General features: G+C 40.5%; 1 protein-coding gene across 11 annotated transcripts in view; it reads left to right on the plus strand.

The window, feature by feature from the left end:
* AFF1 (ALF transcription elongation factor 1) overlaps positions 1 to 18,398 on the plus strand; it is a 201,481-nt gene that overhangs the window by 141,997 nt on the left and 41,086 nt on the right. For all 11 annotated transcript variants that reach the window (XM_012437714.2, XM_012437709.2, XM_012437711.2 and 8 more), the window contains 3 exons: positions 5,862 to 5,948; positions 7,296 to 7,332; positions 11,390 to 11,444. In XM_012437714.2, coding sequence (XP_012293137.1) covers positions 5,862 to 5,948; positions 7,296 to 7,332; positions 11,390 to 11,444 — 179 coding nt within the window. The remainder of the gene's footprint in view (positions 1 to 5,861; positions 5,949 to 7,295; positions 7,333 to 11,389; positions 11,445 to 18,398) is intronic.

Here is an 18,398-nt window from a genome sequence, read left to right on the forward strand (position 1 = left end):
ATTCAGGAGTATCACTTGAACCCAGGAGGTGGGGGTTGCAGTGAACCTAGATCGTGCCACTACACTCCAGCCTGGGCAACAGAGTGAGACTATGTTTCCAAAAAAATAATAAGAAATAAATAAATAAATAAAAAATAAAGAACAGTTGCCATTCCCATCCCCCTTTAACCGCTTCTTCCCAACTCCCATCTCCAAAGGCAAAAGTAAACCAGAATAGTAACAGAAGTCTTGGAATGTAATTGAATTATCTGCCAGATTTTATTAATTAAATTGACGTATACAAACTACAAGGCATTTGGACCAGATTTTTATGACATTTCTCATAAGATTTTCTGGTTATCCATAAAGACCCAGGAGAGTTGCTCACTTCCCAGAGAGGAAACACCCTGTATTGACATGGTGTGGGAGGCACCAGTGGTTAAACAGTGCTTGATTTATACCTCTTTGCATTCTGTAGGTGATACCTAATACCTGTGATCTTGTACATATGGCCTCTTCTTCAGTGACAGCATAAAATTTCAAATAAAAAGAAAAATAGCGGGAAGTAAATGGTCATCTTTAGACTTACCTTGAATGGTTACTTTTTGCTCTTGTTTATTGAAACTATGCCATGGACATTTGTGCTTCCACAAATATATCATTGAATACATTATCTACTTGTTCAGTTTTTCTTGTACAAGGATGACAAATTCCTTCTAGAATTTAATTCCAGGGAACAGTGTTAATTTTCCTCATGAACTGGCATTCTTTCTTTTTATCAGAGAAGAATTATATATAATATCATGTCTCCCATTTTGCCTTTAATTTCCAGGAAATCCAGAGTTTAATTTTAATGTGCAGGTACAATAATTGTAAAAACTGAGGGTTTCATGTATTTTTTTCTCCCTCTTCTGTGACTTTTAATTTGCTTCTAGGTCAATTTTAATGATATTCTTGTCTTTTACTATAGAGTTTCTGACTTTTTTTTCTTTTTTTTTAATTAGTAGGAGAGATGTAGTGACTGTTATTTGAATCTCTACTGCTCATTTTTTTCTCAAAATGCATGTTTGCCCAATTTTTAACTTTTCATTTTAAAGTATTACGTGGTGATGGTGCCAAAACTGGTAATTAAATATGTTGGTTATCTCCTCACTTGTGAAATTTTTGACAGTAATAGTATCTAACCAGTTGTTTGGAAACAGTTTTATTGTTTTTGTTTTATAGTCTTTTGTCCCCTGTTTTGTGGTTAGGATTTTCTGAGAAAGAAATAACCTTTAGAGAAGCATACTTTTTTTTTTCTTTTTTTTGAGACAGAGTCTTGTTCTATCACCCAGGCTGGAGTGCAATGGCGTGATCTCAGCTCACTGCAACCTCCGCCTCCCAGGTTCAAGCAATTCTTGAGCCTCAGCCACCCAGCCTGGTGGCTGGGATTACAGGCATACCACCATGCCCTGCTAATTTTTATATTTTTAGTAGAGATGGGGTTTCACCATGTTGGCCAGGCTGGTCTCAAATGCCTGACCTCAAGTGATACACCCTCAAGTGATCCATCCGCCTCGGCCTCTCAAAGTGCTGGGATTACAGGCTTGAGCCACTGTGCCCAGCTGAGAAACATACTTGGAACTGCAGTGAGGAATTTTTGTCAACCAGCACGTAAGATTAAATAAGTTACCTTGATTATATTTTTGTATTGGCCTTTTCCTCTTCTATTTCTGAAATTTTTTGGTATGGCAAGTTGTAAACATAAGAAGGCACTTAATTATAAACTATGGCCTTAGTATTTTTTTTTATTTAAAAAAAAACAAAATTACTTTTTCATTAAAAAAAAAAATTCACTATGGTTTGTAGCCCTTAGTATTTCCTCTGAACTTGTGCATGATTTGTTCTATCATTATTTCAGAAGTAAATGCAACAGTGCAGATTTGTTGTCTTCTGCATGTGTCAGATGCTTCTTTTAGGTTTTGGTGTGTGTTAGTATGAGACATGTCATATCTTTTATTTAGGAATGATGGTATTACAGCATCAGACAAGCATTTTTAATTTAATGAACCCATCCATCCTCCTTCGCTTCTCACCCAACGCCACGTTAGTGAATTCTTGCTTACCTGGAAATTCTTGAGCGTGAGTGGTCAATGCATAAATCACGTACATTTATGATTTGGAAATCATAACTTGGGAAAGCAAACAGAAGGATGTCCAGGACTGAACAGGTCATGGGCCTTTCATATTGGAGACTGTCCCTTCTCTTCTGTCTGTGACCTCAGTTAAATCATATGTCCCCACTGGGCTTTGATTTCCTCATTGGTAGAATGAATGCCCTGGGCTGGTAGATGATCTCTAGGGTCCATTCCAGCTCTCACTCTTGATACTGATCCAGATACTACTTTCTGTTGTCTCCTGGTTCCCGTTCTCATCTTGTACCAGCAATTTATTAAGATTGCCAGGAATCTAAACACAAATCTTTCTGATGGGTGATAGAGACAGTAAATAGTTTCCTAACAGAGAAAATCAATCATAGAAGATAATGTTTGGTTCTCTGGGGGCAGTATTTAAGGGGGAAGTGTTGTAATGAAGGGGAAGCGGTGGCCCATAACTGCAGCAGGCTAATGGAGTAAGAAGATAGCAGACCGACACTGTTAGTTGTCAAGGAATGGTCATGCACTAGGGTCCAGAAAGGGCAATGTGGCCTTGGTGGGTGCATGGAGACACCTCAGATTTTCTACTTACAGGGAGGCCTGGCCTGCACAGAATCTTGGGGGATTAATGCAGGCATTACCTCAGTGCAGCATTTCCATGATGACAGTACAATGAGTGGTAGCACTATTTGTATGTTCATTCGTTTATTCAACAAATACTTGTTAAGCCTCCACAGCACTGGGATGTTGTAGTGAATAAAACAGAGTGCTTGCTGTCATGGAGATCATAGGGGGAAGAGAAATATACAATATAGTGCCGAGTGTTGATGGGTGCTATGAATAGTGCAACAGGCCAGTAAACAGAGAGCTAGGCAGAGGGAGGAATTGGTGGAAAAGCCTCAAGGTGGTATCAGGTTGGTGTGTTAGAGAAACAGTTAGAACTAGACAGTGTCTCCAAAGCAAAATGAGCAAGGGGAAGACGACAGCTGTTGGGCCTGGATGGCCAGGACTGAGGTAGGTCCCAGTGATTTGTCTCTGTTCACATGACAAGTCATTGTTAAGGTAGGAAGTGAAATCATGGCCTTGAGAGTCTTTCTGAGAAGCCTCTTCTCCTTAGTAATGGCCCCAATTCTCTTAAGTCCCTCTGGTAAGCTAGGCATGTAGGGAAGTATATAAATGCTCAGACTACCAGGGAACCACTTAGAGTTTGAAAGAATTTATGTACTTTCCAACTGCCTAGTTTAATAGCTGGGACAGCCTTAGGCATTGAGAGTACAATGGATGTTTAGGAATAATTGGTGACTAAAAGTCATAGATACCATTGAGATTCCAAATAAATTATTGAGAAACTTAAGGGTGATGTTTCCATACACTTTTTCAATTAATTATTACATGTTTTTGTATTGTAACATTATAATGGTTCTGTGCCTTAAAGTATTATCAAATAAATAAAACAGCTGGAAGCTCTCTTTGGTGCAGTATTGAAATTCTTTTAAAACTGGACTTTTGGCCGGGCGCGGTGGCTCAAGCCTGTAATCCCAGCACTTTGGGAGGCCGAGGCGGGTGGATCACGAGGTCAAGAGATCGAGACCATCCTGGTCAACATGGTGAAACCCCGTCTCTACTAATACAAAAAATTAGCTGGGCACGGTGGCGCGTGCCTGTAATCCCAGCTACTCAGGAGGCTGAGGCAGGAGAATTGCCTGAACCCAGGAGGCGGAGGTTGCGGTGAGCCGAGATCGCGCCATTGCACTCCAGCCTGGGTATCAAGAGTGAAACTCCGTCTCAAAAAAAAAAAAAAAAACTGGACTTTTAATTAAAAGTTGTAATGCTTTAACAACAGCAACAACAAAAAAGTTGTAATGCTTTTAATTTATTAAGTGCCTTCTGTGCACTATTCATTCAAGCACTGTACATAAAGTGCCCTTATGATATTTTGAAAATAAGTGTTCCTAGTTTGCCTCTTAGCATTGAGGCTTCAGATGACTTACCTAGGCTGACAAGGCTGGTAAGGGTTGGAATTAGTATTGCAATCTAGGTCTCTGCTTCAGAGCCATTATTCTTTCCGGTTTATTTTAGGACAGATCTCCTGTTGTGTCCTGGACAAAGCAGATGGCCAGTCAGTAAACAAGGGCATGATTTCACTTTTAACAAAAATTACTCAAGAAAACCAGCATCAGTTACATTACTTGTCACTGTGCGAGGTTGCTGCTGTCTCTCCTGAGGCTGTGGTAACCCATGGAGCTGCAAGGGGAAAGACAAGGGGAGACGTGCACAGAGGTTGGAAGTGGAAGTACTTGCTAGAACGCCATCTCCAGCTGTTGCAAGGGTCAAATGGCATTTCTGTGGAGATAGACAGGTTAGCTAGGATTTTGAAAAGAATGAGGTGTTAGAATGCATCATGCGTTGTACAGGCGGGGTAATATAGCATGCTGTCACGTCGCAGATTGCTGGTAGAATTGTGTGTTGATCATTATTTTGTTGTTGTTGAGATGGAGTCCTGCTCTGTCACCCAGGCTGGAGTACAGTGGTATGATCCCAGCTCACCGCAACCTCCGCCTCCTAGGTTCAAGCCATTCTCCTGCCTTAGCCACCCGAGTAGCTGGGATTATAGGCATGTGCCACTGCGCCCGGCTCATTTTTGTATTTTCTTTCTTTCTTTTCTTTCTTTCTTTTTTTTTTTTTTTTTAATAAATGGGGTTTCGCCCTGTTGGCCAGGCTGGTCTTGAACTCCTGACCTCAGGTGATTCACCCACCTTGGCCTCCCAAAGCTGGAGATTGTAGGTGTGAGCCACCACGCCTGGCCGCACTTCGAGTATTAAGCCAGTTTGCTGGGCAGATTTGACACTTGTGGGACCCACCTTCAGCTTTCTAGGGTACCTTGACCCATTAATTTTGGAACTCAGTTTTTTTCAGTCTGTAAGATATTGGGGTTGTAGTTAATGATCTTCCATGCCATTTTGGCCTTTTAAAAAAACACAGGTATGTGTGTATATATTTGCAATTTGACACATCTTTTTTCTGACATACCTGTTTTCTACAAGTATTTTTAGCAAAGTAAAATTTGTGAATGTGTTTAGAATAATTCAGGATACATATATCAATTATAAGTTTTAGAAATTTTTCCTTCAACCAAGAAAATAGTAAAAATTAAGCTTCTCTTAATGGAAAAGAAAGGTAATTTTAAGTTCCTCTCCTTCAAAAAAGTTCTTACATGCTAATAGTGTGTATCAGGGGAGGGTCAAAGCCATTAAAACTCTCCCAAGTGGAACAAGTGACCTGAATTACTTGTTTGCTTAAGTCAAACAGGAAAGTTCTTCTTCCTTTGAACTGAAATAATTCCAGGAAATGCAATAAAGAAGCTGAGGGAGAAAGAATGCATAGAGGGAGAGACTGCTGTTCCAGCCCAGCCTGTTACCTACAGTCTTCACAACTCCACAAGATCTGGCAGTTCCTGTTACATACAGTTTATGTGCTCGATAATATTCAGGGTGTTAAATTCATTCCTCTACTACACCTTGATTGTCTTCTGCAGACAGACTTTTTTTAGTTTTGTATGTTGGAGAGCTTCAACTTTTCAACATAGCCCACTGAAATAGAAGTTTTTTTTAAAGTACATGAAATAACTTCTAAGATTGTACTTTCCATTTACCATCAATCCATTCTACATCAAATTCAAAATGTTAAGTAGCAGTGAGTCTTCTAATTATAATTTGCTTTTTCTTCCCTTTCCAAATCTCTTTCCAGGAAATGACCCATTCATGGCCTCCTCCTTTGACAGCAATACATACGCCTAGTACAGCTGAGCCATCCAAGTTTCCTTTCCCCACAAAGGTAATTCCTTTAAAGTATGGCAGGCACTGCATCCATCTTAGTGGAAAGCTTAAGGCATTGCTGTGAGGCAGATTGATAAAGTATTACTTGTTCAAATCTTTGGAAAAGAGGTTAAAATTATGATTAATTTAGTTTCTACAGTGTTTCACAATGCTTTCAAACACTTTATTCTCCAACTTATGTTAGTAAGAACATCTTGGATTTTCATAAAGCCTTATAATTTATAAAAAAGCATTCAGGACTTTCCAATATATTCTCTCATTTGAGAATCCTTACTTTAAGAGATGGGGAAACAGAGGGGCAGAGAAATTGAGTGTTTGATTTCTTGTTCAGAATTAGATATACACATAGGCGCATACATCGTACATGTCTCACACTCCCTACATGTTCTTGAGTTTAATGTGATCAGTTACACGCATGCTTGTTTAATAACAAGCAAATAAACTGCTCACTTGTGTGTTTCTGTTACAGTATTTATGAATGATGCGTTGAAACACTGCCATTTTCCTTTTTTTGGTTTATCCTTTTGGATAACCTTCAAAATGTAGAAATAGTACCTTCAGATCTGTGTTTTTTGTTCAATCCAATATGCATGTGCATTGTTTTATGTATATAATACATACATGGAGAGAGTGTGAGAGAGCTATTCTTTTCTATGATACTGTTGTGAAAAGTAGTTCTAGGCTGGGCTCAGTGGCTCATGCCTGTATTCCCAGCACTTTGGGAGGCTGAAGTAGGTAGATCACTTGAGTCCAGGAGTTCAAGACCAGCCTGGGCAATGCGGCAAGACTTTGTCTCCAAAAAATACAAAAATTAGCAGGGCATGGTGGTGCGCACCTGTAGTCCCAGCTTCTTCAGAGCCTGAGGCAGGAGAATCACTTGAACCCAGGAGGCAGAGATTGCAGTGAGCTGAGATTGTGCCTCTGCACTCCAGCCTAGCAACAGAGTGCACTCCATCTCAAAAAAAAAAAAAAAGTCAGGGGATACTCATTATTGCTTGTTTTAAAGTACTAAACTCTGTAAAAATATCTTCGTGCAACAAAGGAAAAATAAACTCTAGGAAAGAAGAGAAGCAATGAAAGCTAAAATTCGGTTAGTCAGTGTTTTCAACTTATTCATGGAAAAAGGTTGGATGGATAGCTGCAAGTCATATAATGAAATAATTATAGGATCTATGTGATGGGTTGTATGGGTATTTCTATATATAGAAAAATGGAAACCCATTTTTCTATATATTTGAAAGTTTCGTAATACTATATCCTTTTAATATTAAAAGCTCTACAGTTTTGCCTTTAACTTTATAAGCCTTAATCTTGTAATAACTAGATTTTTTATTTTTCTTTCTAGGACTCTCAGCACATCAGTTCTGCAACCCAAAACCAAAGTAAGTAAATTTGAAACTGTTTATTGGATCAGAGAACAAAGCATAGCTTTTACTGTTTTTTAACATTAAAAACATTAGTAAAAAATCTCCCAGCAGAGATGATGCCTTCCTATGTTGAAAGAATAGAATAGGAACACAAATATAAAACTATAAAACTATTCTTTATGTGGAATTTAAAATTGTTGGACAGGCACACAGTGGCTCATGCCTATAATCCCAGCACTTTGGGAGGCCAAGGCAGGTGGATTGCTTGAGCCCAGGAGTTCAAGACCAGCCTGGGCCACATGGTGAAACCTTGTCTCTACAAAAAATACAAAAATTAGCTGGGCATGGAGACTTGTGCCTATGGTCCCAGCTACCTGGGAGGCTAAGGTGGGAGGATCACTTGAGCCTAGGAGGTAGAGGTTGCAGTGAGCCAAGATTGCATCACTGCACTCCAGCCTGAGAGAGCAGACCCTGTCTCAAAAAAAAAAAAAAAAAAAAAAAAAATGTTGCAAAGAGTAAATAAAGATGTTTCAGTGATATACTAAACAAATATAATGTGTTACTGACACATAGCAGCTATATCAAATGTGACCCTCAGAGCTAGGAATTGTATACATACAATAGATTGGAGTGTGTGATTCTTATATTTTAAAAAACAAAACTTAGAAATTTTTATAAGGAATATAACATACAGTTTGTCTAGCACCACTATATTTATTTGCCATGTAATTCTTTTTCAGTCCCTTTGCATGGATTGTAAATACTTGAGAACTCGGAGGGAAATAGAAGAACACTAACTGGATCCAGCTTTTCTCTTCAGTAGTAATCCCTTAGATCAATAAATTCTTTGTGTGCTATTTGCAAGGCACGTCAAGCCTTACAGACTAGGATAAGCCAGTTGTGGTGGTGTGCACCTGTACTCCCAGCTGCTTGGGAGACTGAGGCAGGAGGATTGCTTGAACTCAGGAGTTTGAAATTACCTTGGGCAGTACAGTAAGACCCTGTCTCAAATAATTAAATAGGAAAGTAAATAAAATCTACTAGAGTATTTGTAATCATTTAGTTCATGAAAATATGGTCGGGGTGCCAAGCATGGTGGCTCATGCCTGTAATCCCAGCACTTTGGGAGGCTGAGGTGAGCGGATCACTTGAGATCAGGAGTTCAAGACCAGTCTGACCAAAATGGTAAAACCCTGTCTCTACTGAAAATACAAAAATTCTCTTGCTAATGAAAGTAGGTTTAGTTGGAAAAAAAAAAGAAAAGAAAATACAAAAATTAGCTGGGTGTGGTGGTGCGCGCCTGTAATCCCAGCTACATGGGATGCTGAGACAGGAGAATGGCTTAAACATGGGAGGCGGAGGTTGCAGTGAGCTGAGATTGTACCACTCCACTCCAGCCTGGGCAACAGAGCAAGACTCCATCTCAAAAATAAATAAATAAATAAATAAAATAAAGGTAAGAGTAATAAGACACTTGCACAGGTGGTGATAACATGCAGCAGGATGTGGTAATTGCCAAAGTTATGAAATATTAGTCTTCAAATGGTGGGGAAACCAAAAGTAGGGTATAGAGCTGTATATGCATGTTAGGAGAGGAGAGTTTAGATGATTTTTCCTTCAGATCTGCCCACTTCATTATTTTTCCTCAATTTTTTAAATGTTATTGTTTGACTTGCAAGGATGTGAGGAGAGGGGCAAAAATATTAGAAAAGCAAGAAATAGAATATCCTTTCTCTACAACAGAGGTGAGAGAACTACAGCCTGAAGGTTAAATCTGCCCTGCCACTAGTTTTTCTAAGTAAAATTTTATTGGGACATAGCTACCCAGTCATTTATTATTCTACAAAGTATAGCATAGAAAACCTAAAATTTTTATTGTCTGGCCTCTGTAGGTAAAATTTGCTGTTCCCTGCTCTAGAGATAATGAGTAAGATCTTGCAAAAAAGTCATAACTAAATTTTCCCCAAAATTCAGAGAAACCTGACTATATTGCTACTACAGTATTGTATGAGTAGCCAGGTAAATGGATGGCTGCTTGGGGAGATTGGGAAGTCTTTTTTTCTCAACGTCTTGGCAGCTAGCCCAGACCAGTAGAGTGTGCACACGTCTCAAGGCAGAACACTAGCTCAGCCGTGGATGGGGTTGCTGTGTACCGCTTGGTGCCACCCCGCCCCCACCTTCGGTCTTCTTGGGCTGCTGGTCATGCGGGTGGTATGTCTTCCACAGGGTTGCTTATGGTTTGCTTTATTGCTAACTCATGGTTTAGAAAGAACCTTTAGTCCATTAAACCATTTGATTTCCCCTTTTAGCAAAGTATAGTTGAAGATGAACAGGGCAAGCATTTTCTTGGCCAGGGATGGATCATCCTCTTGCTGGAGGTCCTGGCTCACCAGCTGCTTACCCCCAGATCTTTCATGCTGCTGTCACTTTCTTCTGCTATTCTGGGAGCCTTACTTATCTTTGTGAGAATGTGGTCTTTGTGGCCTGAAAAAGAGGAATCTAGTTTGTTGTATGTTGGATGAAGAGGATAATGGGGTATGGATGGATATAGCTTTCAGTGAAGAGAAGACGCACATTTCTTAAAGTATGCCCAGCAAGTCAACTCTGATTTCTTCAAAACTGATCTTATGGTACTGGTACATAGGTTTAAGAGTCTGTGGGGAGGGAAAGTATGGGGATTTTACTTGGATGCCCTAATGTTACATGTCCACAATTGCAAAACATAACCAGACCCTGTGGAATTTAGAACCCAGTCAAAATGATTGTATGGAGTCCCTGTGAAGGGTCAAAAGAGGGGCCTTTGCCCCTCTCTTTTGGAGTCTTGGTCCTAGCTTTCTAGACCGAGGGGAGGCCATTTGAAAACATCATATGAGAGCTGCTGCCACCATGAGGGTAAAGTGACTAATTGCAAATATGCAAGGGTCTCCGTATGACATTTGTGGGAAATGTCATTCAGCCCTGCCTAAACGGTACCCATGTTTCTTTTTCACTTCCAACTCTGTTTCAGGTCCCTATTACCTCATGTCTAGACAAATGTAGCTGCCTCCACATGTAACATTTCCTGCTCCCTTCTAAGTTATGTCAGGTAGCATTACCAGAGTAATCCTTCTGAGGAATCACTGTGTCATGTTCCTGTTTAGACCATTGATGTGTCCTATCGCCCAGCAAATACAGTCATAACTTCCCATCCTGGCCTTCAGAGCCCTCTGAAATCTGCTTCCACCTGCTTCAGCGCTGTCCAGCACGGATTCTGTACCTCAGCCCTGCTCTTTCCAAACTCGGACCCTCTTCTTCATGTTTGCTTCCACCTTCCTCTCTCTCTTGCCAGCATCACTCTGCCAGAATCTTGGCTGTCCTTTGTAACACAGTTCATTTTGTTCTTTAATTTGCCTTCTTTGGCATTAACAAGAGAGCAACCATACTGTGGATTCCCAGGGCAGTTAATTTATGTGATTGACCTCTGTACTTCATCTCACACTGCCTAGGATTACAGATAATTCATGGGCCCGTTTCATGTCCCTCAGTCAACTGTGAGCTCTTTGAGGACAGGGCCAAATGCCTTAAATATGTTGGTCTCTATGAGGCAGTCTATAAATAGCTGCTGAATGAATGAATTGCAGGTGGGGAGTTGAATAATGAAGGGACAGGTGGGATGGAGAGCACCTAGGACTGGGCTGTCAAAAGGGAGTGATAACAAATCACTGATATCTGTGTCGAGTCACTTGGGGGCCAGGGCCCTGGGAGCATAGCCCTGGCAGAGTGCTTCCATGTGGGTGTCCACCTCGTCAAGGACAGGGAGGTTTTCCAACACGTAGGAAAATTCCTGACATCGTAGGTAGGGTATACTGCAAACATTGCTTTTCAAAGTGTTTTTGGCCTATTGAGAGTTTCTTGATTCTGAGCAAGCCTTCTCTCTAGAAGTAACATATATGTCATCTTATAATGGTGAGATTGTACCAAGTGTGCAGTGTGTTTAGGTAAAAAGTGGGGAGGGACAAAAAAGAACTTACAACTAACGATCCTGTAAATATGTGTCCTTGTGCTGCTCTGATAATGTTTCCCTTCCCCACAGAGCAATATGATACATCTTCAAAAACCCACCCAAATTCTCAGCAAGGAACATCATCGTAAGTAAAATGCTTTTTGTTTATTAAAAATTTGTAGTATGAAATTATAATGTCTCATATAATGAATGGCTTAGATTTTTTTTTCCTGCTTTTATGTAATGACATGAATGAGATACTGCTGCATTGTAAAGGGAAGAGAGGGCCCGCATTAATTTTTGTTTGTTCGTTTTTTCTGAGACAGAGTTTTTACTCTGTCACCCAGGCTAGAGTGCAGTAGCACAATCTCGGCTCACTGCAACCTCCGCCTCCCGGGTTCAAGTGATTCTCACGTGTCAGCCAGCTACTCAGAGTAGCTGGGACTACAGGCACCTGTCAGCATGCTCGACTAATTTTTGTATTTTTAGTAGAGACAGGGTTTCATCACGTTGGCCAGGCTGGTCTCAGATTCCTGACCTCAAGTGATCTCCCTGCCTCGGCCTCCCAAAGTGTTGGGATTACAGGCTTGAGCCACCATGCTCGACCTAATATTTGGATTAAGTTCCCCTATTGAAGGCCTATGTAGCATTGGAGAGTTTGCTAAAGGATCTTCTTGAGGTGAAAAAAGGTTTTTGAGCCATTATTTACACATTAACTGTGAAAATAGAAGGCCTTGGCTTTTAAAACATCAGTCTTAAATAACCTTAGCTGTTGGAAACAAATTTTGGGGGATATGCACAACTGAAAATTTTCTGCCCTTTTTTGGCCTAATTTACTAATGAAGAGCTAATCTTATTGCCCAGCTATTCTTTATTAAGGCCAGTAAGTCCATATTTATTTTGGGTTTTTGGAGCATTTTAGACTGCATATTAAAGATTTTTAAATTGGCATTTTTGACCCAATTTGTCATTTCTTGATGGTGTTTAAATGTTACTAATTTATTTTCATATGACAAGAAGTGGTCGTAGGGACTAAGTGAGGAGGCTTTCCTTCTTTATCTAATCTGTCACTGTCTCTGTGTCGCTAGTCTCAGGATTTCAGGTGGCCCAGGAGTTTAAGCTCCAGCTTTTAAGAACCAAATATTGAGCTGAAGAGGTTATTCCGTCTTCTTGCAATGACTAAATGTGAAACTGGGTTAAGTGATTGTTTTCCAAGTGTCAATTCCTTGATGTACTTTGTTTTCATTTCACCATAGCTAAATGAGGGGAAAAAGGAACAAGAAGATGAGGTGTTTTTTTGGTCTGAAGGATGAGTTTTGTGCCTGTGGTAAAAAACTGTACTTTATTTGTACTGGTAGATGATGAGGTTTGTTTGGTTGTTGTTGTTTGTTTGTTTGGTCTCAGCCTTTTGCTGAGAAAGTAAATGTTACCTTTTGTCAGTTATTCGTTTTGTTTTGTTTTGAAACAGGGTCTTGCTCTGTCTCCCAGGCTGGAGTACAGTGGACTACAGGGGCACTCCCGGTTGTGTTTTTTTTTTTTTTTTTTTTTTTTTTGGTAGACGTTGGGCCTCCCTGTGTTGCCCAGGCTAGTCTCCAACTCCTGGGCTAAAGCAGTCCTCCTGCCTTAGCTTCCCAAAGTGCTGGGATGACAAATATGAGCTTCCACACTTAGCTTCTTTTTTTCACTTTTCTTTATTTTTGGAGACACTATTGCTATGTTGCCTAGGCTGGAGTGCAGTGGCTATTCACAAGCCCAAATAGCACACTGCAGCCTCAAACTTGTGGGCTCAAATAGTTCTCCTGCCTCAGCCTCTCGAGTAGCTAGGACTACAGGCACAGGCCGCTATGATGGCTCCCCTTCCCTTTTCTCTTTCACCTTTTCTTTTGTTTCTTTTACACTTTTACTTAGTATGTTTTAACATTTTTTTTTTTTTTTTTGAGACGGAGTTTCGCTCTTGTTACCCAGGCTGGAGTGCAATGGCGCGATCTCAGCTCACCGCAACCTCCGCCTCCTGGGTTCAGGCAATTCTTCTGCCTCAGCCTCCTGAGTAGCTGGGATTACAGGCACGTGCCACCAGGCCCAGCTTAGTTTTGTATTTTTAGTAGAGACGGGGTTTCACCTTGTTGACCAGGATGGTCTCGATCTCTTGACCTCGTGATCCACCCGCCTCGGCCTCCCAAAGTGCTGGGATTACAGGCTTGAGCCACCGTGCCCGGCTTTTTAACATATTTTTAAAGACAGGGTCTTGCTATGTTATCTAGGCTTGTCTTAAACTGCTGAGCTTAAGTGATCCTCCAGCCGCAGCATCCTGAGTAGCTGGATTATCAGCACACACCACCATACTCCCTTTATCTCTCTGAAAATTTTACTGGCTGCTGATTCTAAGACTCTCAACTCACTGACGTGGATTACATTTAAGGAAGGAGGAGGTTTGTTAAACCAATTGAGGACTGGTAGGGAGTAGAATCTGCAGATCAAGGACCACAACTGTAAGAATTCTGTAGAAGCACTGTAATCTCCCCAGGGTTTTACATGGGGTATTTCTTTGTGATGGTTGGTTATCAAGCCCTGTAGACCATAAAAGACCTTGGCCATTGTCTTTGGGGCAGCCAGGAAGGGGCATTAAAGCCTGGGCATCCCAATTGACTGTAAGCATAGAGGGGAGGAGCTCTCCCAGGAGTACAGTGGGTGGAGCAGTTGCACCAAAGTGGGGAAGTCGCTGTGTCTCTGGACTGGGTAAAGGAAGAAAGGCAGCTAGGTCTGACCTACACCTGAGAGGCAGCCTCAGACTGAGCCGGCAAAAGTCACATCCTCTCACTTCAGTTTCTATCAGCTTTCAGAGACAGACCATTCCTGTGATGACTCTGTTCAGTGAAATGGATAGTTTTCTTTTTTTGTTTTGTTATCTTATTTTTTATTTTTTGAGACAGAGTCTTGCTCTGTCACCAGGCTGGAGTGCAGTGGCCTGATCTCGGCTCACTGCAACCTCCGTTTCCCGGGTTCAAGCAATTCTCTTGCCTCAGCCTTCTGAGTAGCTGAGATTACAGGCACATGCTCCCACACTCAACTAATTTTTATATTTTTTTAGTAGAGACGGGGGTTTCACTATGTTGGTTAGGCTGGTCTTGAACTGACCTCATGATCCACCCACCTCAGCCTCCCAAAGTGCTGGGATTACAGGCGTGAGCCACTGCACCCAGCCCTAAATGGGTGATTTTCTTGATAGCAGTGTTAAACCACTCAAATCAGAGGTGCCTGAAGGTTGCTAACAACTATCTTGTGAAATGTAGTGTTTGCTTCATAATAACTATTCATTTAGTACTTGTAAAATTATCTAGGAAAGAATATTTGTGATGATCCTAATAGATTTACAGAAGGGGTGAAAGTAGGACCTAGTGGAAGGGAGGAGAAGGAAGAGTAACACAGAAGAGAAATGATACAGAGGCTGAGTAGATAATGAGGGTTGTGTGGATTTTGTGATTATGTGGGGGATGGCCATAGTGATATTGATAAGTGCCAAAATGAAATGTACCCCTGGGAAAAAGGAATGAATTTTATGAACTCACTTTTAATGGAGATCAGTTGAAAGTGGTGTCCCAATTAATTTGCAAGTTGCAATCATTGTTTCAGATTTTGTATGGCAGATCTCTGAGTACTTGCAGGTTAATTTGATCTATTGTCAGCGTTAGGGTTCTTTGACATGCAGTTAAGCTATTTGAGTGACATATGGAGTGCTAGGGAGATATTCTAATGCAGTTTGAATGTCAGAAAAAAATTATTAATTACAGGGTCATTTATACTTTGGTTTAAAAAATCAATCTAGGTCTTAATGCTTTTTCTTTCAGAGTTACGAGGACTTGGGTATCCTTAGACAAGTGGAATAGGACATATAAGAGGTTAAAAGAGGGGCCCAGTATAACGGATAAGCTTGTGAGCAGGTCTGTATTAACGCAGATATGAGTAGAGGGTAGCAAGGTGGTAGAAGGATATAGGTGTGAAATTTAATGTAATGGTTTAGCATATATTTCTGTAGTTTTAGCTGTAGTTATTTCTCAAATAATGAATTCCTTCTGTAAAGTTCTGAAGGTAACTGATTAGCTAGGATGTTAGTGCAATTTGCCACTAAGTTTAAGAGAGGGCGTATTTGTTTAAGGGTTCTTGGCTTTGGAATCCTCTTCCTTTCCAAGGCTTAGATCTGTGAAGTGCTGAGGGCGAAGTACAAAGTATTTCCTTTTTTTATACATTAATTGTGTCCTTCATGTAACTGTGGACAATTCTCTTTCTGTGCAGCCAGGTTTAGATTACTGGTGTCAGTGCATTTGAAAGCGGACGAAGTGTTAATATTTTAGAAACTAAGCAGCAATTTATTTGTTTATTCTAGCTAATTTGTTTCTTCCCCTACTCCAAAATTGTCAAGTCCTTACAAAAAGATGCCTTCCATTATTTTTCTTTTTTGTCTCAAGAGATAGAAATTAGTCATTATAGCAATTTGAAATTTTTATTACTTAATGTGGAAAGTTTCTTTTGAAATGAGGGAAATTTCTGGATGTGAAGGCTGAGATGGGGATTGCCCCTGGAGTTGGAAGAGGAGGACTGGTGCCAAGTTAATAAAGGCTGGGGTGAGTCTGGTACCTTTTCAAATGAGCCTGAGTTTTCAACTTTTACTCAAAACATTGTTGGATTTTAAATATCTTGGTAAAGAACTAAGGAAGACTCATTCTATCTATTTATTGTAATATAAAATTGTCACATCAGGACGTAAGTGGTGTCCGCTGAAATGTACTAGAATCAAGTCCAAAGACATGCTTTACTTGTAGCATATTTAAATCATAGTTACTTTATGGAAATTAAATTTTTCCTCTAGTGTTTAAATGTTAACTTATACACAGTTTGAACCTGAATATTTCAATGGCAGGTCTAACTGAAAGTACAATTTGCTGATAAATAATATGGAAGTAATAGAAATCTGCCCCATGTGTAAAGCTTAGAACTTGACATTGAAGTAATAACTGCATCCCTTATTCACAGTTCTTCACCTCCCCCAAAACAAGGAACAAACATTTGTGCTGGTTATTTGTACATCTGTAAATCTGCATTAAACCTTAAGCGTCGTAGAACATTTATTAATTAATTTTTTTTTTTTCACTAAGTGTTCATTTCACTTTTTCTTTTCCTTTTTTGAAACCATCTCATTCTGTCACCAGGCTGGAGTGCAGTGGAGTGACCTTGGCTCACTGCAACCTCCACCTTCTGGGTTCAAGCAGTCCTCCCACCTTTCCCTCTTGAGTAGCAGGGACTACAGGTGTGCACCACCATACCTGGCTAATTTTTTTTTTTTTTTTTTTTTGAGATGGAGTGTCACTCTGTAGCCCAGTCTGAAGTGCAGTGGCATGACCTTGGCTCACTGCAACCTCCGCCTTCCGGGTCCTGGTTCAAGCAGTTCTTCTGCCTCAGCCTCCCGAGTAGCTGGGATTACAGGCATGTGCCACCATGCCCAACTAATTTTTGTATTTTTAGTGGAGACAGGGTTTCACCATTTTGCCCAGGCTTGTCTTGAGCTCCTGGGCTCAGGCAGTCCGCCCACCTTGGCCTCCCAAAGTGTTTGGATTACAGGCGTGAGCCACATTGACGGACCCTACATGCTGTGTGCTTGGTGCTGCTTTAGGTACTTGGAGAAACTGTGGTCAATAAGACAAAATCCTTGTTTGCCACATTTTGTAACAAAGTGTAGGTGGCACATAATACAGAATAAGGGATGTGACAGTGGCAGGGTTGAGAGGAGTTCTTTGGACAGTAGTTATACTTCAGGGAAAAGAGGGGCCCAGAAAGGTCACCAGAGAGGGTGACATTTGATAAGAGAAAGGCAGAGACTATTTGCCACCTTGAAAGGAGCTTGACAGTTTATGCTGTAGGCTTTGAAATCTTTTGAAAACCTTAGGTAGTAATTTTTTTTTAATGACCACTTGGAAAGAGCTCATTTGCATATATAAAACCTGGTTTTTGGGGAGCCCTTAAGGGTCCCTTTAAGTGTTGTTTAACATCATAAATGCTAACTTACTCCAATAAGTGACCCTGGCTACTTTAAGCATAGATGGAAAGATTGAAGAAAATATCTTTTAGTTCACTAGGAATCTGTTAGCCTTAAGGGTAGTTTGCGTATTTCACCCTCTCTATGGGATGCTGGGCTGTTAAACCAACAAGGTGTGGTCCACTTTCACAAGCATATTCACATTCCTGCCTCCTTTGCCCCCAGCAAAGGCCTGCAAGACCCTCCATAACCTACCCCTACCACCGCCCCTCCCCCATGCACAGGTCCACTTTGCATTCTAGCAGCTGTGGCCTCCCTGCTCTTTTTGGTGCCTCACAAGACTTGCATTGTGCTCTCTCCCTCCTTTCAGCTCCGTCCTGGGGTGGCCTCTATCAGTAGTTTTCCCTAACTACTCTGTATAAAAGAGTGACCTCCAGCCATTCTCTCTCTTTTATCCTTTTCCTTCCATAGGCTTGTTACCCACTGAGAAATGGTGTATTTTAGTTGTCTCTCTCCTCTAGACTAGCGGGGATATTTTTCAGCTCAGAGTTGTAGCTACAGGGTCTAGAGCAGTGCCTGGCACATAGTAAGTGCTCAGAATAAATGCAGAAGGAGACATTACATGATAAAATTGATTAAATACTATACACAATGTTTAATAGATATGATTTTACATTTTGTGTCTAGTTGAAAGTATATCATTCTCGTACCTTATTTGTCATACTCACTGATTTAACTTCAAATTTTCCCTCATTTATACTCTTGTAATTTTTCTCATTTCCTTATTTGACATCAGATAATCTTCACTTCATCCACGGAGTTTTAAGTAATCTTTTATAACTTCAGCAACCATTTTTATCATATCAGCCATTAACCTTTTTCACTAGAGTTAATCATGTAGAGTCAGTTTCCCCTCTATCTTGTTATCCCATAATTCCTGTAGAAAGTTTCTTCATGAACTTGAATTCTGCCTTCTAACTATGTCACCATTTGGAGAGTTCCTATTAAATGTTGTGTCACAACTGCTGGAGATCTGCCTTTTCACTTTTTCCTCTATTCTTTGTTTAGCCT

The sequence above is a fragment of the Aotus nancymaae genome, unplaced genomic scaffold (genome assembly GCF_030222135.1).
Source record: "Aotus nancymaae isolate 86718 unplaced genomic scaffold, 86718_ANA_hifiasm-v0.15.2.pri h1tg000006l, whole genome shotgun sequence".
Lineage (NCBI taxonomy): Eukaryota > Metazoa > Chordata > Mammalia > Primates > Aotidae > Aotus > Aotus nancymaae.